The sequence below is a fragment of the Protopterus annectens genome, chromosome 7.part1 (genome assembly GCF_019279795.1).
Source record: "Protopterus annectens isolate FY-2018-M chromosome 7.part1, PAN1.0, whole genome shotgun sequence".
NCBI lineage: Eukaryota > Metazoa > Chordata > Ceratodontiformes > Protopteridae > Protopterus > Protopterus annectens.
This window is the reverse complement of record NC_056740.1, coordinates 102,597,003-102,618,542: the sequence shown is the minus strand read 5'-3', so window position 1 is coordinate 102,618,542 and position 21,540 is coordinate 102,597,003. Positions and strand designations below refer to the sequence as shown.

The 21,540-nt window shown below is 35.8% G+C and overlaps 1 protein-coding gene across 1 annotated transcript in view; it reads right to left on the bottom strand.

The window, feature by feature from the left end:
• The window catches only part of CACNA2D3 (calcium voltage-gated channel auxiliary subunit alpha2delta 3), a 2,619,084-nt gene that overhangs the window by 2,192,580 nt on the left and 404,964 nt on the right, over positions 1-21,540 (bottom strand). Inside the window, exon 4 of the mRNA XM_044078472.1 lies at positions 9,876-9,954. Coding sequence (XP_043934407.1) covers positions 9,876-9,954 — 79 coding nt within the window. The remainder of the gene's footprint in view (positions 1-9,875; positions 9,955-21,540) is intronic.

Sequence of the window (21,540 nt, the reverse complement as noted above, 5' to 3'; positions counted from 1 at the left end):
TTATGGTACTAGAGATTCTGCATAGTACCAAGAGAGGAGGTGACATAAATAATAGAACAGAGTCTAGTGAACAAAAATGGATTTTGCGCTTTCAAACTGATAAACCTCCTGGTTTAAACAACAGAGTTTCCCTGAAACCCTTCCTTAAAGCATGGCCATTAAAGCATTGATCTCTCTTTTAATATTTTATCATATATGTTTCAATAGTCCATCTTTTATTATTTATTTTTTACTATTGTATTTGTTACCATTTTTAAGTACATATTGTTCATTTAGTCTGTTTTATTCAATTTTTTAACGATCTATATATTCTATAGATGTATTTTATCACATGGCTTTTAGCTATGATACACATTTTATCTGATTTTTGATTGGATGTTTTAGTGTTTAAAAATGTAATTGGTATTCTATCTTTGTTGGTCTGATGAAGCGGATGTTATTCCGAGAAAGCGCTTACCTACTACTATAAAGGACATATTGATTTTCACTGCTGTGTGGAACCAGATTATTTTTCTTTTTCTTGTATTCTCTGGTTTTTGCATCTGATTACTTATTTGGTTCAAGGACTGTTTTCATTTGGTATAACTACCTTATGGTCTGGGCAAGAAGGGGGCATAGCTAGTAAACCTGTGTCAACCTTTCTCAGGTGTGTGTGTGTGTGTGTGTGTGTGTGTGTGTGTGTGTGTGTGTGTGTGTGTGTGTGTGTGTGTGTGTGTGTGCATCATATCTCAAAAAGGGGTGTGTGTCAACTACTTGGGCAGGGACATGAAGCACTGGTGGGAGAGAGAAGGTGCTGGAGGTCTTGGGTTGGACACTCAGCTGAGATCTCCACTCTATAGCTTTGCCGGTGGGGAGTCTTATTGTGGATCTGGAGCAAGAGGGAGAGTCTAGCTATGGATGGACTGTGTTCTCCATGTGTTCTTTAGGGAAATTGTGCTTGATTGTGCTTGATGCAGAGGGCTGCATCTGGAAATACTGTGTGTGTACTTGTTATCCTACTAATGAATGTTCCCCACAGGTGCCAGTTGTGAGGATTGAGGCTCCTTGATTACTGGCCCAGTGGTGGGGTGTCACATCACCTGAGAGTATAAATACCACTTTTGGTCTCCTCTGAAAAGAGACTACTGCCCTAGTAGGACTAATCCAGTCAACAAAGGATAAAAAATAAAATAAAATATAATAAAAATTGTAGGTGTTAAGTGTAGAAAATTGGACATGATTGGTATAACTGCCCTATAGACATAATACAATCAAGTATATTGTTGTATAAAGCATTATGGATGAGATAAGTGAAGAGGAAATGTAACAAATATGGAGAAGTATGATGGGACTGAAGTAGGAAATGTTTTACAAAGAAAAAGTATTACAATGCAAGATAAAGCAGATATGCATTAGTAAAAGGTGACAAGAGAAAATATCTGAGACAGAAGAGAAGAAGAAAATTATGATAAATCAACTGGAGGGAGGAGATGGAGAAGGAAAAGAAAAAAAAAACAATGGAAGTAAAAAAGCTGACAAAAGCAAAAGGGATTCTAAATGATATTAGAGGTGGATGGTGTAGCAAATAAGAATGGAGGATATATATTTTTTAGATATGAGATATGTGAAGGAAGAAAAAAGGAAATATTTGAGGCAATATGGGTAAAAAGATTATCTCTGAGATTCATAAATGTTACCAATAAGTGCACACCTTCTGTATTCATAAATATCCCTACCACATTGCTTGTTCTGTCTAGTCATTCAAAAAGGCTACAGTTAGTGTAGACTTAGTGGTAACCTTCATATGGTTAGCAGGGAGTGATAAGTGTTTAGAAGGATTTTTACATGAAGAGATCAAGATACTGCATTTCATGATAGTAGTAGCTAGGAAAAGGGAACATCTGTAAGGATAATTGTAGTATATGTATACACAATATGACAGAGAAGGAAAATATGTCTGTGGAACTTAAAAACTTTATTCTATTAAATGTGTTAATTATTAAGAGTGAGAAATGTTTACGGCAATTTCAGAAAGGAGAGGGAACAATTGCAACAAGAAAAGGTGCAAGACATGGAGTTTTCACATTGGGAAAAACAAAGACTGGATATATAAAAGTATGACTTTTTAAAACTCAAATAGAAATAACAGGTGGGGAAGAAAGGTCTGAGTTTTCAGATCATACAGCAAGCAGTATGGGCTTAAGTATGGCATGAGCTAGAAGAAACAAGAGAAGGAAAACTAATACAAAATATTCACTGGAGAGATTTTTAAAACAGATGAGATAAACAGGTGACACAGGATTTTATGGGAACAGCATATTACAATGAGAGAACATTATGCAATCTGGATAGATTGGTGTAGTGCATATAAAGAAAAAATATTTTGATTGAAGTAAAAAAAGGGTGAATCAAAGGATAAAGGAGAATAGGACAGTATGTGATTATATTATAAAAGACATGATAAGATGAACTGAGAGAGAGCTGTATGGCAAAAAAACTTTTTTAAAGGCAAAAAAGAGGATGTTTCACTATTTTGGGAATAGAGGTAAAAAATAGGAGAAGGAAGAGTAGATGTAATAATTGATGATTAGATGAAATATTGGATATAAACAGAAAAAATAATACAAACTAGAAAAGTTTGTTTGTAGAATGTATGAAAAAAGTAGCACAAGAAGACATACAACTTGTAAAAATAATCTGAAAACATTAATAATTCTCTAGAAAAGGAGATTAGTTTAAGAGAATTGGAAGAAACAATAAATGAAGGGAGTGAAGCATCAGCACCAGAAACAGATTGACTAGAATAGGTTATGAATGCTATAAGGAAATGAAAGTAAATTAATGAAAAGAAAAAGGAGTGATAAATGAAAGGATTTGTAGTGGAGAATTTAAGTTTACCTTTAAAACAAAATAAAGAAAACATATTACATATTACAATCCAATAATAGAGGGAAATGTCAATTATAAAATCTTTAGGAAAATAATACAAAAAGATGCAGAAGGTTATGAATTAAGTTATAGGAGAGCATTTACTAATAAGCTGAAAGTTACATATCCTTTTGGGTAGTGTAATTTCTGTAGATATATTCATGAGGTGTCTTATTTATTTTTGTACCTTCTCAATAAAGTTGCATATTGTATGACACATTATAATTGTAATTCCTTGGTGTTGTTTATGTAGCAAGGTGTACAGGATATAGCTGTTATTATGTTGGCATGAAAATTAGAAAGTTATCAACAAGGATAAGGAAACATGTGAATGCCTTTTGGCAAAAATATTCTACAAATGGTTTTACAAAACTTTCTTTGGTTTGTGATTCAAAAATAATATGATTTTATTTTAGCATTATAGATAATGAATTATGTGATTATAGAGGGGGTCATTTTAAAAATACATGAAGCAAAATTATAAACTAATTTGCAAGCCAATAGATACCAAGAATCAATGAATCTGTTAACATAAAATATTTTTCAAAGATAAAAAATATTATCTAAAAGTAATTAATAAATAATTTATTTTAAAGGCAATAGGACCTGGTTTGGGTTTAAACATATTTAAGTATGTATAAAGTTGATGTTTACTGTTTTATATGTTTATGTAATGTATACGACTTTAAACCTGAATTGCTTCATGTTACATGGCTGCTTACACTTAGTGCAAATATGTAAGATGTCGAGTTATATGTCATTCTGAAGAAGCCTTTGTAATAATATAGACAAAAGTGATAAATTTCTTTTTGTAGAGACTGAGAGGTGTTTTCTTTTTTCTGTTGTGGTTTTGGTTCATTACTGCATTAGTGACAGTTTTGGTTTGGTTATATGAAAAGGTATTTTTGACATCAAGGGAGTTGAAGGAAATGCTAATAATAGTAAAAAGAAGCAACAGCTATGGTTTTGATTGAAAATAAAGATGAAAGGCATGTGCTGTGATGTGGCAAAGACTTTTGCTAAGAGTAGTCAGGAAGTGATGCAAAAGATTCAAGAGATATTTGGAATAGGAAAAAACAGAATGTTATAAAACTATGCTATGAAATGTCATGGGCAAAAGTTATGGCAAATCAATGTCCATTAAGCTTGTATCTGCTTGTAATGGCAATTAATGCAATAATTCAAACATGTCTCTGTGACATGAAAGAAACAAAACAGAAAATGGGAAGAGGAATTAATAATACTGATATGTCTGTTATATACAGATGATTTGGTGATTGTGTTTAAAATAAGATATGGATAAGTGATGCGGTAGTACAAATGGTGGAACTGTGAAAGACAGCTGTGTTACAGATACAATAACACAAAAAGACATGGAGAAACTAAGAAATTAATTATTTCCTTCAGCAGCACCTTCAATATTTTGTATTAAGCATGCATAAACACTAAAATGACAAAATAAATGATTTTGCCCAGAGATCACTTCAGCAGTCTGACCATGTATGAACAAGCACTTCCGTGACATACAAATTATTTCCTCCAGCAACCTCATCAGTAGCATTGCTTAGTATGCACCAAAACAGAAATAAACATTTCACCCAAGTGACCTCTTCAGTAACATATCTTGGTATACACAAGCACTAAAAAGAAAACATTTCAATCAAGTGATCCCTTCAGTAACATGTCCAGGTATGTAAAAGCACTGAAATAAATATTTCACCCAAGTAACCCCTTCAATAAAATGTCCAGGTTTGCACAGGTATGCAAAAGCATCAAATCCTAAGCTTTCCATGTACTGAAGTGTATCACTGAACTATTTATTATGAATGTATCTACGGTCTTCTTTCCCTCCATACAATGAATGCCATTAAAAATACTGCATGTGTACTACTAACACCTAACCAGATTGTATAAAACCTTGTACTCTGTGTATTACTAATCACTAGGAAATTGTATAAACATTTTTGAACACTGATTTATTATTGTAAATATTATCTTGTAAAAATTTTGATTTGTAACTGGAGCTTTTCTCACTGGGCCTCCACTGAGCATGAGTTTCTGACACAGTGGACTTTCCTAGTCAACAAATGTCAATAAATAAATAAATAATGCATTTATCAAAGTGAGCCCCTCCAGTACAAATATCAGCTTCCATCAAATCTCTATTCTCAAATGAAAAATGGCTGCTTTCTCGGAGCCGCAAATTAAAGTGGGTGGGGTCCTCTCTAATAATTTATGCTTGTGTAGAGGAATCATGCAGGGTTGTCTGCTTTCCCCTATGTTAATTGCATTATATTTAGAACCATTGGCAAAGAAAATAAGGGACTCAATAGGACAAGGTGGACTAGGATTACCTAATTTGAGGGGATATTTTAGAACAACAACACAGTTAAGTCTTTTATACATAGCACAAGTGGAAAACTATAATTCAAAGTGGAAAGGAATGATGCTGACACAGTGATGAAGCTCAAGAAATAAGGACAGATTGGGATTTTGGCTGTAGACCCTTAAGGAGAACAACCAGCATTATATTCATAAAATAGCAGGCAGTATTGTAAGAACGAAACTAGCACGAGAATGGAGAAAAGAGATATTTCCAATATGGTTGACTATGGTCAGCAATACAGATATTAGGTAAGAGGAGGCTGGAATTTATTGGAGAAAACTGGCAAAGGAACCAAGGTATTGGGAGAAAATAAGTCGAAAGGGAATGGTAGTAGGCAAAGACAAAGAAATAGAGGGGGTCCTAAATGAAAGACCAGCACTGGTAGAGTTTTTAATAGAATCTGGAGCAGAAGCTGACATTTAAAAGAAATAATTAGTAAAGCATATAAAATATTGCATGATAATTATAAGAATCAATCAGAGGAGCTTAGAAAGGATTGGGAAGAGAGATTGGATATGCAATTCACAACGAGACAATGGGGGATATATGTATATATCCCAAATATGCAACAGACTCCAGAAAATTTAGGATCTTTGCCTGAAAGTGTTTACATAAGTATTTTTATACCCCAAGTAGACTCCAAAGAATTTTTCCTCAGGTGAATAGCAAATGTTGGAGGTGTGACGGGCAAGAAGGAGGTAGATGGGAACATATTTTTTGGAAGTGGGATGAGCTGGCAGACTTTTGGGACTCCCTATGGGCCACTTTGTCAGCGAAGCAGGGTGAGCAGATTGGACTGACTGGGGAGATGATTTTTTTTAGTTATGCTACAGAATCAGAATTGCCTAGACATAGTAAAGCATCTCTGAGTCTAATTATGGTGGCTGCCAAAAAAGTAATTGCTAGAAAATGGAAATCAAAGTCTAGACCAACATTACTAGAAGTAGTGAATATAGTAACAGAGATAAAGCAACTGGAACTGGGATCTTTACAAAAGGGAAGGAGCAAACTACATAGGAAAAATGGGAATTGTGGGAACAATATATGCAGAAAAGAAACAAGGTTTAAGAGCAAGGATTTGAATGAGCTACATAATGCTTAACTGACAATGACTGGATGGTTTATAAGTGATGTATAATGTTTACAACTACAGTTGTTTCAATGGTGTCTGTGATGTAAACTGTTTGCAACTAAAGTGATATTATTTTGTATGTTTTTCAATTATATAAATGTAAGATTGCCTTTGTGTTGCTCTTTGCAGACCACCACTACGAGTATGTGAAGCCCTGGACTATGACTACCACCCATAATCTTATGACATTTCTGCCATGAAATGCAAGTAGCATTACTCACACGATAGGCATTTAGCTGTTGTTGCAGTGTTCGGTGTTACTTTGGCTCTATACTGCGGGGGTGTGAATTGAATTTTGGATCAAACAGGAGAGTCACAAAATAAGTAAGGATAATAAATCTCTGTTAAAGGGCAAGTACTAAGTAGCAGAGAGAATATAATATTACATGTTATGGTAAGGTTTGTATGCATAAAAATGTGATAGTTATGACACTTTACAAAGAAACAGGGAAATACTGTAATGCATTAAGTGCAAAGACATTGTAAAGCCACATTTTGTCATTCCTCATAGTCCTTCACATTCTAGGTTAGATATATGATGGAGCAAGACTTGTACAGAAAAATAAACTGAGTACCTCCTAGCACATTGATCTTATGGAAATGTTTACAAATATCCACAAATTTTAATAATGAACAGTATTAATAATTTTATTTTTTACTGCACAAATTTAGTAAATGTGCTACATGTACTACAAACAGCTTCCTTTTTGACAGAGCTTATAAAACATAACCCAGTGCAGTTCAAGCGAGAATGATCACTCTTTTAATGGGCATGCTTGCATATTTTTAAACATGTTTTTATTGTTAGGGATAAACTATATTAGTAAATAGTAACTGAACAGGATCTGCATTTGTTCTTTTCCCTCAACTTTTGTTTTTCTCCTACAGAATATACAGACAATCATTACTAAATGTTTTCTTTTCAGCACAGCTGGTTCCCCTATGAGCTTTGATTTTTTGAAGGCTGGTGCTCCAACATTCTGCAGATGAACTGCACCAAAGGATGCTGGGACATCCACAGAGTGAGGCAGAAGAAGTGGGATGGGAGCAATTATATGGCAAACTGTCAGGGAAACTTTAAAAATGTAACCAAATTTTAATCAAACCACAGAACTCTAAATATTAATTACTACATACTAATTAACTTATGTATATACAGATATTCACAAAAATAATAATGGAATTGCTTCATTTTCATTATTATTAGCTATGTTTTAATTTTAAGGCACACGTGAAGATTTTTTATTGCCGAGAGTAAAGGCAGAACTCCTTTTTGTAATGTTTCATCTGCTCTGAATGCTAGGTGAGTTACGTGTGTTTTTATTAAACTGGAAGTCTTGGTAGTAACCCTGTTGGGACCTAGTAATTCTATGAGACTAGCTAGAGATACTATTTTGATCCGTTTTATAAGGAAGCAGAAATGCCTGACATTGTGGGCATTATAGGGGAATAAAAGACCATCCAGAGTTGTTGTGAGGCCAAGTACCACAAATATAGCTTATCTCAATCCTCGAAAGTCCAATATTGTCCTATAATGCCCAAACTGGAGAGCATTAATGCACTTAGCAAACAGAGAATGCATTTGTTTTTTGGGTTTTTTTTGCCTGAATTTTGATTATACTTTTGTGATTTTAAATTATGTTTCATTTGTTAAATTTAGTGTTTCTAGAAAAATAAATTGCCTCTTCCTTTTTTAGTTTATTTATATGCAAAATTACACATACTGTACATATAGAAATGGCTAGACTATTGTCAATGATATGTGCATTCAACTGCAAATCTGTATGAACATTAATGTGTGTGTGTGTTAGTCCATGCTCATGTGTTTGTATCCATGTATTTTAAAGTAGTTTCGGAAAGCAGCTTTTAACATTGTAACATTCATTGTGCTGTAACTGTGACATTTTGCTTTGCATTTTCTAAGCTGGAATACAGATCATAAAAATAAATATTTTTATACCCTGATGAGTATAGTTACATCAACCAGCTTTTTTGAGCTTCTGTGATCATGATTTACTGAAACAACATGCACTTCTTCAAGGTGGTAGTGTGTTGCAGTGTTTTTTCCACCTTCCTCATTATAAGCGTTCGTAAATAATGGGGTGTGCAGGTTTAGTCCTGCACATGGGGAGGGTAGTGCAGGGGCTTGCCCAATGTAAAAGAGCATTTTCCTCTTTGCAGCTACAAGATATGTATTTTAGTTTAGGAGAATTGTTGAAATGCACTTGCACTGCACTGCACTGCACTGATATGGTCTACCATTCTGCACTAGCGAATGCTATTCTGCCAAATTAAGTGCGTGCAGCTTTTAAAGCTATTATCAGTATCATGTGGCAGCACACATACCTGCCACCACAGAATATTTTCAGCATTAATTAACAGCTTTTAATGCAGCTGCTTTCTGTGTAACAGAGCTACAGTAAGTGAATTACAGGCATAAAGGTTGTAAAACATTTTGCACTTCTGCAATCTTTTTTATTTTTGTTTTTAGAGCAGGTAAAGCTCCATGTACTAAAAATAATTATATTCATATCTCTGTGATCATAACTACCTTGTTTTGTGCTCAGACAAAATGACAAGATTCATCACAAGAGCGGAGCAAAGCTCTTAAGGTAAATTTGATGACGTCCATGTCTTGAACACATAGCATGTAGATTATATTTCAGAGGCAATTAAAATTATATTTCTTTGCTGGTATTATGTTTTGATTCTCATCATTTTGTTTTTTGATAGTAAAGACTTACACTTGTATGGTTTGATACAGATAAAAATGTCCAGGCATAATGACTTATATTCATTTTAATAAGGATGAAAAAACTAAACAAGAGTATTTGGCAGCATAGTATGAATGATACAGTGATTCATACAAATGTGTGCACATACACACTCGCGCACATACACACACACACACACATGCATACGCGCACACACATACAGGCACACACACACGCACGCACACAGACACACATGCACACACGCACACATGCACACGTGCACACACATACAGATGCACATGCACACAGACACACACGCGTGCACGTGTGCACACACATACAGACAGACACACACAATCTCACTCACACAAACACACACACACACACACACACACACACACACACACACACACACACACACACACACACACACACATACACACACACACACACACAAATAGAAAGCACTCTGTTTAAAACAGTAGGCAAGGGTTTGGAGTAAAGGATATTAAGGCATATTGTGAGAAGAAGCAACTTAACTAGTAAGGTAAGGGCAGAGAGATGACCTTGCACTAACGTTGGATGAACAGGAACAAATGGCAAAAATTCAAGATGCGTGATATGCTGTGGTAGCTTTGCTTTAAGAAAATATTCAGAGAAGGAGGAAAAATAAAAAAAAAACAGTCTTATACATCATACAAACAAAATGTCAAGTAAATCCTAAGGAAAAACAAACCTTTGTTAGCACATGACATCCACTTCAGGTTATCAGCAAAAGCAGTCTCCCGTCCTATCAAGTAGGAAAATATTCGAACCTGAAAGAAGGGAAAATTGCAGTTGTTACATGATTATTGTATGATTACTAACAGATCTTTAGTTCAGTTAACTTAAATCATTTTATTTCAACGCCATGTTTTTATACTGCATGGCAGATGTCAGTATTTGTTTTTGGTTAATTAAGCCATATGGTTACCATTAGCCATGATTCAATATGTGTTAGAGAAAACTCAGTAATGGAATTAAATTTTCATTCTAAACATGAACTTTTTCTCCTTATTGCAGTAGCTGATATCTGTGAAACAGCTTATTTCATTATCAAGAGATTATGCACTACAAAATGGTTTTATATAGATTACGTATGTATGTGGATATATATATATATATATATATATATATATATATATATATATATATATATATATATGTGTGTGTGTGTGTGTGTGTGTGTATATTTTGTGTATATGTATATATCCATACACACACATATCTATCTATCTATCTAACTATATATATATATATATATATATGTTTTTTTTTTTTTAATTTTGAGTTTTTGGAAACTCGATCAAATGATCTTGACCATATGAATTTCAAGTTTCCAAAAACTCGAAGTCATATAAACCCATATATATATATATATATATATATATATATATATATATATAAAGAGAGAGAGAGAGAGAGATATATATATATATATATATATATATATATATATTTATAGAGAAAGAGAGAGATAGATGTATAGTTAAGCTTGTGGCCTATTATTTTGATCTCGTAAATGTGTTAAATATATTTCCCTTTGGTGCGAAAGGAGTTTTGTTTTTGTTCCTAGTGTTCTACTGACCACCTATATCTACCATTTTATTGACTCAAGAGATGCATTGTCTTCTTGGATGTGAGAACCATTTGATCCATTCTTTCCTGTGCAGAAAGAGCGAATGTTACCAGGAATAGGATTCCTTATTTTCACTTTAGATCTCAGACCACTGCTCTTTCTAATTTCCTCCCCTTGATTGTCTGCGAGGTCTAGAACTGCTGCTCACAAAGGCCATATGTGTTCTACGAGACATACAACCCCCCTTCATAAGAGGTACATTGTGGTGGTATAGTCTTTTTCTAGGGTAATTTTAAAGGAAGAAACACATGCATTGCATTAGGTTTTCCCAGTGCAACCAGCTGATTCTCTAAATTGGGTTGGCATTGACCATTCACTCCCTTCACCTTCCCCATTCGTACAGGACCAGTGGTACTAGCTGAATACAGGCCATTAGTAGCAAAAGAAGCTGAAAATCTAATCATTTCAGTGTCAGTGGCTTAGTAGATTGCATATGCTTCTTTGATGCCAAGAATATCAAGGTGCTACAGATTCTACACCCACACCTTCTGCTCAGATTCATTTCTAGTAATTCCACTGCAGTGCAGTATTAGAAGGAGCTACACTCCTCAGATGCTGTCCTTTTATTCACAGATTCATGAGTAAGTATTAGGCTAGCTGCTCTTGTGGGCCATTTTAAGCCCAGCCAAATTATCTTTGAAAGGTGGAAATCAAAACTTCACCTTGTGTCTGTAAGGTAAACACCTCAATCATTTGGCCAACCCCTCAAACATTACAATCAAACCTTTTACCTTGTGCCTGTGAAGTGAAGACCTTATTAATTATGCCAACCCCTAACAGTTGCCTTATTGATGTTTGATCAACCATGGTGTTATAAAAAACAAAATTAAGGGACTTTAGTAAACAGACACAAAACTCAGAAACACATTATGAAACTAAGGTACAATAAAGAAATGTGAAACAGGCATTAAAAATACAATGGACACATTAATCTGATAAATCTAAGTCCTGTGCATTTCTTTTTTCACAAGCAAATTAATAAACTCAGTCTTCCAAATAATGTTACTCGCCCAGAATATCTTTATTTTTCTAACAGATATAGGGATAATAGGAGTGCCAGAATTTCAAATTAAATTAAACACTGTGCTTTGTGGAATGAAAACACGTAAGACCAAGACATTTAAGTTGATTTGGAAAAGCTATCTAGGCTTATCAATAATTCCACAAGAATGGGGGAAAGGCATGTTAGTCCCCAGATATGCTACTAGAGCCCAAAGGATGCCTTTTTCTGGGGGGGGGGCAATGCCTATTTCAGTATTTTCACTCTCCAGAAAGGATATCTAAAATATTAGCAACAGTATAACCAAGTTTTTGGAGATCTAATAATGGCATGGTGTGTGAATACTTCATGTTAGATCTATTAAGCACCTGGTTTATCATCAATGGTCCTTATGGATAGGGGAAACATGTAATTACCTCAACATATTCTTGATCAGCCTGTCACAATATATTTGTAATATAATCTATAAGGGCTACGAGGCAGCCTAATGGATAAGGTACTGGCCTCCTAAGCCATGGATTGTGGGTTTGAGTCCCATCTGGGGTGATATAATCTGGGTGGTGCAGTGGTGCTACGTTTAATGTTGTCACCTCAGAGCAAGAGGTTCTCTGGTTCGATTCTCAGCTGGGGTGTTTTCTGCGCAGTCTGCACAACTTCCTTGTTTTCCTCTGGGTGCTCAGGTTTCCTTCCACATTCCAAAGACATGCGCCTGGAGCATTACTCCCTCTGCTAAATATAGGCTCTGTCCTAGTCGGACTTTCCCGGTCAACAAATGTTAAATAAATAAATAAACAAATAATTACTATGTGAATGCAAGTTGAGGCTTTTTATGATATTCATAGAACAATAGCCAACTGAGTACCTGTGAGCCTATAAAGGTATAAAACAAGACTTGCAAGAAATATGTGAATGAATCTGGTCAGGAAAGGTTAATGTTACTACATCTTTACTATTAGGGAGCATAACTAATTTTTTTCTTAATTTTATTTTTATTTATATTTATTTAGAATTTGTTAACCAGGGTAGAAATAAAAAGTATCCTTTGGTGAAAAAGGGAAATATGTTTATCTCATAAATCAAATTTGAAATGTGAAGTAGAACTGAACTAATCTTTCACCTTATAAGACTCGCTGATAAAATATATAATACTAGGAAATTGAATCAAGGGGTTTGTCATACAGGGGATGATACAACTTTAATAATGCCTGAAATATAAGGTCTACAATTAACCACATAGAATTTGAGTCTTACAGACTCCTTTTTCCACATGACTCCATAACATAATGTCGATTGCCTTTTTCTAATGATGTCTGTATGGCAATTAATATAAAGAATGAGTTTACAGAAAAAGGTTTAGGGGATGGTCTTTCTTGCTGGCATTATAATTTATTGCAAATGCTTTGCAGATGGAATGTTTATCTTTCTATATGACAGGTTAAAATGTGTTTTTCAAATGTACCTTTATATTATTTTTTATATCTCCATGGGATATTTTATGCTGACAACTACAGGTTGCTCACTTTAAAAAATGTAAAGAAGAACGCAGTAGCCAAACGACCCGATCTGAAATCACATCATCAAGGGACATCAGAAGATAACCATCCATTCAACATTAAAAGGGCCATACTTACAAAAGATCTTAATGCAAACAAGAGAGTATAGTCAGAAGAAAATGCTGAATTCTCAGAACTGACAAGAACATATAAATGTGCACAAACTGAAATCCTTTTTACAAACCAGGAAACATCACAAGGTTGAGTCATCCCTTTATCATGATGACTCCCTCAAAATAAATATATCAGCAGACATAAATGCATATTTTTGCTCCTTCTATTTGCACCACAGTTGCAATAATCTTATTCAATATCTTCTGACAACTCTCTGCTAGAATGTTAATGGGGGATGCTGATTCGTGGTTCTCAAAAAAAAAAAAGTAATTCCAACTCATAAATTTTCATCTTAATCTGGGAATTAAACCCATGAGTTTTAAGTGTAATATCAGATAATATCAGGTAATTACTGTTTGTACACATATCTATCTACATGTATTTGTATATCTATATCGGACTATATATATATGTATCTATAGAGAGAGAGATATGCACGTATGTGTGAGTCTGTGTGTGTGTATTCACATTTATATCTTTATCTAAATCTATAGCTATACATGCACACACACACACACACACACACACACACACACATATATATATATATATATATATATATATATATATATATATATATATATATATATATATATATATATATATAAAATTAAAACAGATTCCAGGTATAGAATTCTCAATAAAGTAAGCTGACATTATAAAACATAGGAAGAATAAGAAGAAATAAAAGTTGTTGTGAATGAGTATTCTGTTTCAAAATGCCAAATTCTACAAAATTTACATATTTTTTTCAAAATCCAGAAAGTCCATGTTTGGAATGTATAAATATTTTCTTGGAAAAAATGGAAAATCATTGTTTGTGATCACAACTGAAATCTATTGCAACATTAAATATCAAAAGGTTATGCCAGTCTATTAATCTCTCTCAATTATGACTTTTATGCACACAAAAATTATGCCTTTTTTCCATTCAAAAACTGTCACCACCGTATCTAGTCAAATCCAGTTATAATCCACCAAAGACCATTATGTTATGATTGGAAGGAAGGCTATATAAAAGGATGAGGCCACACTGTCACCTCTCATAGAACTGATTGAAGAGAAGCCTTAAGCTAAGTCTGTCCACTTTGTCACAGTAAAAGAAGGTGTTACCATATTTCACTGCATAACCACCAGAATACCACATGCTTCTCAACAATTGCAGGATACACTTCCAAAGGAATGCACACATGTACAAAACAATATTAACTTCCTACTTCCAAAATAGCTTGATTCCTATTCATTAATTCCTTTCCATGTTTTCTTCACAGTGTTGGATTACTCAAGCATTGTTAAAGTTTCATTCTGCATCTATGCCCCAGGAGAAATATATTGTCCTGAATGTTCTTTATCAAATATAATCTCAATAAGTCCTATTCTTGCAAGACTTTTCAATTTAATGCACTCACTTTTATGTGAAAACTATGTCATCAATGCAACTGAACATGCTAAAATTGTCACTATACAATGACTGACCATTAGTATTGAAAAACGTGCATGCTGATTGGCCAGCCCTACCAGCATGCCCATTGTAAATCTCACAATATACCAACGGAAAAAGGTCCAGTCACCTGGACTTCTTTACATTTCTATATTCTAAAACTTTCAGTTTTTTTCCCAGCAAAAATTAAAAAAAGCCTATAGTCAGTACTACGGACATACCCAAGAAGCAGCATGGAGGAAATACAAAGAAAATCAGGTACGTTATTTAAAACTAAAGGCATGTACCTGATTTTATTTGCATTTCTTCTATTCTGTCTCTCTCTCTCTCCTACACCTAAAGTAGCCCCAACTTTTTTTTTATAATAAAAAAAAAAAAAAAAAAAAAAACGGAGCAACAGAGACTTTCTTTTCTCCGAATGCAAGTCCCATATGCACGCGCAGTACATTAAACCAGTGCAGCAGTATACCAGCAGCCACGGAAGAACAGTAATGCGCCGTTATACAAAGACATTATTTAAGAAAAGTAAGTATTTTTTTTTCTTAAATAATATCATTGTATAATAGCAATAACTGACTCTGTAGTTGTGGTATATTGAAATTTACCCACAGTTGGCTTTATTTAATCACTCAGGCTTCACCCTCATGATTAAACCACACCAGCTGTAAATCTTCAATATATCACACCACATTGTCAGTTATTGCTTAAGTATTTATTTGATCCTTCAGAAACTTACACACATGAGTTAACATGAAAATACCACAGTTATTAATTGTCTTACAGTTCAATTTGTGATAGTTTTGCAATACCACATACCAATATCTTCCTCTGGATATCCCATACATTTTCAATTCCAAAATAGTAGTCATAGCTACCAAATCACCTATACCACAAAATGATGCAGTAATGGAAAACTACTTATTCTACTCTATATTACCTGGAAATGCCTAGAATAAAATAAACACACATTATAACAAGTTCTAAGATAGCTATCTCCCTGTACTCTGTTTATTTTTTGTCTGTTTTGTTTGTTTGTTTACAATTTTGTTTAGTTGGACAACCCCACTGGACATGTGTCCCTTTTTCTTGCTGACATGGATACACTGTCTGGATAACTGAATAACTTGTAGTCACACTAGATAAATGGAGGCAGAGGGTATCAAACTATGGACTACATAGAGCAGGTCATTAAGAGTTCTTAGCTCTTTGCACTATAATCATGTAGCCATGGGGCTGATAAAGCCTGCCACACCCTGTATTTTGGTCAACTCCACTTCCTATGCAAAGGTATTTACACCTGACATCCCATAAGGGAAGGGTTATGTTAATTTGGCAAATAAATTTCAGTAAAGTACATGCATCCCTTTGGGTATTAGACTGATAAATCCCTACAACATCTAGGATATTCTAGTAGCTACAACTCTTGGAGATGCCACAGATTTTTTTAGGCAGTTGTTTTTTGCTGTAGTTTTCTAAAAGTATCCAACATTGCAGAGGTCTGAAAATGTATGCTATACAATGGCTGTCTTGAAATGAGAGTAAGTTCTCAGGTCATGATACAGTACAGCCCAGCAATACAAACAACAAAGTGATACAAAGAAAATTCTGCAGTCACTCTATATCTCAGGCAAAGCATGCTGTTATGGTGTACCTGAGTTACATCTGCTGAGTGAGATTTACATGTAAGGGTCTATAGCCTATATTATAGTCCTAGGCAGTTCTGGAATACCTGTAGTCTGGATCTTATTTTCCTGTTGCAGTACGTTAAGCTTGATTAATTTGTATTTTTGCATTTTCCAAAATTTTACAGTTTCCAGCTACAATAACTCCATCTCACTGAGAAAGATACCTGGTATCAAAACCACGGCCTCAAGCCAAATGCCAAAAAGTGCATAGTCATCCCCTTTGGAAAAAACAAAGTACCCACAAACTACCACATAGGTGGTAGCCCCCTAAATATGGAAGACGTAGTAAGGGATCTGGGGACCCAAGTAAATAGTAACCTCTGCTTTGATAATCACATTGCCAAAGTGGTTAGAAAATCCTTCTATGTGGCCCACCTAATCACAAAAGGGTTTTCATCCAGATCAAAAGAGGTAATAGGGCCCCTCTACCCATCACTCATCAGACCCATTATAGGGTACAATCCCCCATTTGGGATGTACCTTACAAGACACCTGCAACAACTGGAAAGACCACAGAAGTACCTCACCAAGAGGATCACTGGCCTCAAGCAGATGCCCTATGCAGCTTGACTGAAGAAACTCCAGCTGTACTCGGTTGCATACTGCCTACTCAGAGATAATCTCTGCCTGACATACAAGGCCATGTCCAACCCAGAATTAATGGACATGCTCCACCTCAGTAAATCTAAATCCCTTAGAGCCACACGCTCGAGGGAATTGAACCTCAGCACAGAAATAAATAGAACTTGCTGGAGGGACAGATTCATAACCCAGAGGCTCCCTTCGCTCTGGAATAGAATTCCAATTCATGTTAGGCAGAGCACCTCACTGAATCTCTTCAAGAAGAATCTTGATGAGTGGATGGGGGATCGTAGGTTTGTCCCGGGGATTACTTCCGTGTCACTATTAGACAGAGGCACAGTAAACTAAACCTTAAAAAGGGCACAGTATACTCAAATCAAGGGGTGGCGTAAGCCAAACAAAATCAGGCTAGACTTGTAATTGCCCCAGGGCAGATAGCCTAGTATGAACCTATGAACCTATGAACCTATAAACATACTATCCATGTAAAAATGAAAAGGAAATCACAACACTCAAACGCAAAGCATTTATTCATGTTTTTTAATTATATATTTTCTCCACTCCTATCTGTACAAATTATGTATCCATCTCCACTTTCTCATCTTTATCTGGCAATTCTACCCTGTCTACCACTTTAAATAACCTTTTCCTATTATCTCCTCACAATGTGTACTAATCATAATCTCTCTCTTCCTTTAGTAATAAGTAAATACCATGAGTTTAGTTCAACTATAAATACAGTGTGAATTGTATATAGTGTTTTGCTTTACATTTTTCATTGCTTTCTTTGCAGCATACTTTTAATATATCTCTATGCCGTACAATGTTGATGCTTAATTTTGAAATTTAAAATTTTGATCTGCTTCTTACTTAATGTATTTGATTTTTTTTTTAATTTTTTCTGTTAAGTGGAGCTTTTCTCCCTGGGCTTCTGATGAAAACGGGCAACTGTGACTTAGTCAGACTTTCCCAGTAAACAAACTCTAATAAATAAATAAAATCCAGAGTCAGTATATGAATAGCAATATATACTATTGACATAATAAATTCTAAAATAAGCATATAGCTGATAGCAATAACAATAATTTCTAAATAATATCTTCAGACCTAAAGATGCTGAAGTTAAGGTGAAGTTGGAAAAGCAACAAAACCAAACAAGTTACAAAATTTGGAAATAGACACATCATAACACAGTAATAAACTGAAACAAGCAAATGACAAACAAACCTCTCCCCTCTAAGCTTTTGAATATTGACTAAGGTCGGGTGGCACAATGCCAGGGTAATCCTATGGGCTAGGCTTGTATGGGCTCCAGGGCCATTAGCCTAGTACACACCTATGAACCTATAGTGCCTTTCTTAGTCAATGCCAAACTGAAAGTACTTCCGACATAGCAACTCCCTAGAAGCTCTCTTTACCCTAGAGAATGCTGATGTCTGTGTGGTCAATGAGACATGGTTTAAAGCTGTGGAGAGCACACCAAACAGTGCAAGGTTATAATGCCTTCTGCACATTTAGGCCAGCTACTTCACAGGCAGGGACTAAAGGTGGAGGTGTCTCTATTTACATCAAAAATAAATATATTTCAAGGCTGGTCAAATAGGACAATGCACTTGAGCTGCTCCATGTCCAAATCATCATAGGTAAAATCCAGTACTACTACCTTGCAAGGTATAGATTCCCCTCTATGACCCAGGAAATCCATACCATGTATTTAAACTTATTAGAAGCACTATCCATCCAACCCAATACCATATTCATGGGTGACTTTAATTACCCAACTATAAACTGGGAATCCTATATAACACCAAATGTACATGCACAAAGATTCCTTGATTTTGTAAACACAAACTCCCTGGACTATATATTTAATACACCAACCAGGGGTGCAGCCATACTGGATTGGTCCTCACTAATATGGGAGTCTGCTGCATACCCCTACTGTAATGCCTTCCCTGGTAAGGTCAGACTACAACATAGTCTCCTTTAAAGTAAAAATAAAACCTGCACCCCCAGCTAAACCTGGAATATTCAGGAACTATTCTAAGGCAAACCTCCTGCTATTAAGTGAGAACATGGCAAAATTTCAAGCCCCATAAATCCTGAGAACACTGCTGTCTGTGCAGAACTGTTCACAAAAACCCTGCACAAGCACGTTAATAGCTGCATAGAGGCAGCTGTACCTACCAAGAAGAAGCACAGAACTAACTAAAAAAACAAGCCACCCTGGGGGAATCACAAAATCAATCGGCTGTATAACAGGAGGAAAAATATCATAGCAAAAATGAGGAGGTGCAGCACCCAGCAGGATAAAATCACTCTCACCAAACTAAACAAACAACTCAGAGGACAAATAAAGTCTACCAAAGCCAAATCGGAGGTAAGTTTGGCCTCCCAGGCCAAGGACAGCCACAAAGCATTATTTAGCTATGTCTGCAACCACACAGGCAATACACAGTTGTGTGCAGAGCTCATTGTAAATGGAGCCACCTATACTGAACCGAAAGATATAGCAAACCTCCTGGCTGATAAATTCAGCTCCAACTTTACCCCTCACTCACCCTCAACCTTCCATCAGGAAATATCAAATATAACTCCCCCTACTATCACTAGGGAACAGGTCCTTAATGCTCTCTAAGACCAAGAACACTGCATCAATGGGCCCAGACAATATCCCAGGATGTCTTCTAATTAGCATGAAACATGACCTATCAGGGCCTCTGGAATTACTATTTAACTGCAGTCTCCAAACAGGCTTCATACCTTATGAATGCAGAAAGGCAATGGTCATCTCTCTGCACAAAGATGGGACATCTACAGACCCTGGAAACTACAGGCCCATAAGTCTCACTAGTCTTATATGTAAAGCCATGTAAAGAATTATCATAGAGATGATCAACAGAGATATAGTAAACCTCCAAACACTGGACCCAACCCAGTTTGGTTTTGTCAAAGGCAGATCATGCCTACTAAATCTGGTGAACTTCTTTGAGAAGGTCACAAAAGCAGTGGATGAGGGCAAAATTGTTCACACTGCCTACCTTGAGCTGCCCAAGGCATTTAACACAATACCCCACTCAAGAGGTTAGGTATAAACCCACATGTCACCCAGTGGATAGTCAACCGGCTCACAGACAGGACCCAGGAAGTTAGAATTGGGGAGTCCACCTCTACAAAGAGGCCAGTCACAAGTGGAGTCTCTCAGGGATCAGTCCTTGCATTGCTCCTTTTTGGCATTTACTTCTCAGAAGTCAAGAGCAATGTCAGTGGTCTCTGGCTGACTAAATTTGCAGATGATTGCAAATTAGGAGCTCTCATTGAATTTCACACTGACACAAATGTTCTCCAGGAGGGGCTAACACAGACAAACAACTGGTGTCAGAGCCATGGACTAAAACTAAATGCCAAGAAATGCATAACAGTATCCTTTGGGAAGTCATCCATCCCTGGTAACTATCATACTGACAACACACCCCTTAGAGTTGACCCAGTAGTCAGGGACTTAGGAACACACATAGATAGTAATCTAGCCTTTGACCATCACATGTCTAAAGTGGTGAGGAAATCATTTTATGTTGAGCAACTTATAAAAAAAGGTATGGTATCTAAGTCCAAGGAAGTCATTGTTCCACTGTATTCAGCATTCATCAGACCTATCATTGAGTACAATGCTCCCTTTGGTATGTACCTAAGCAGGCATATCCAATAGTTGGAATGCCCACAGAGGTTCTTCACTAAAAGAATACAAGCCATAAGTAAAATGACCTATGCAGATGGCCTCAAGGCTTTATCCCTGTATTCTGTTTCCTACAAGCTTTAGAGGGGAGCTATATGACTGGAATACAGGGCATTGTCAGACCCCACTCTGATGGACCTCCTGCATATCCACAAAACAAACAGCACCAGAATTACCCATTGCAAAGACTTAAACCTTGCCTGTGATATAAATAGGACCTGCTCGAGAGAGAGGTATGTATCCCAGAGACTACTCTGTCAATGGAATAGGCTCCCCATTCATGCAAAGCAGAGTTCCTCCCTAAACCAATTAAAGAGCAACTTGGACAATTGGATGGAAAGCCAAAAATTCATCCCTGGTTTGGCACCTATGTCTCTAATGGATGCAGGTATCCTGTAAATGGTTATTCTCCCAGGCCTATGCTTACATTTTCAAGGGTATCAAAACTTGTCAGAGATTTGGGATGAATGGCTATGCTTAAAAAGGCCTTGTGGCCACTAGCCTAGTAAACACCTGTGAACCTATATACAGCACTCCCAATAGACAAATGTGGAAATGTAAAGATCCATTACTGCATAGTCAAAATTAGGAACTGAGAAATAAGCAAGAGTG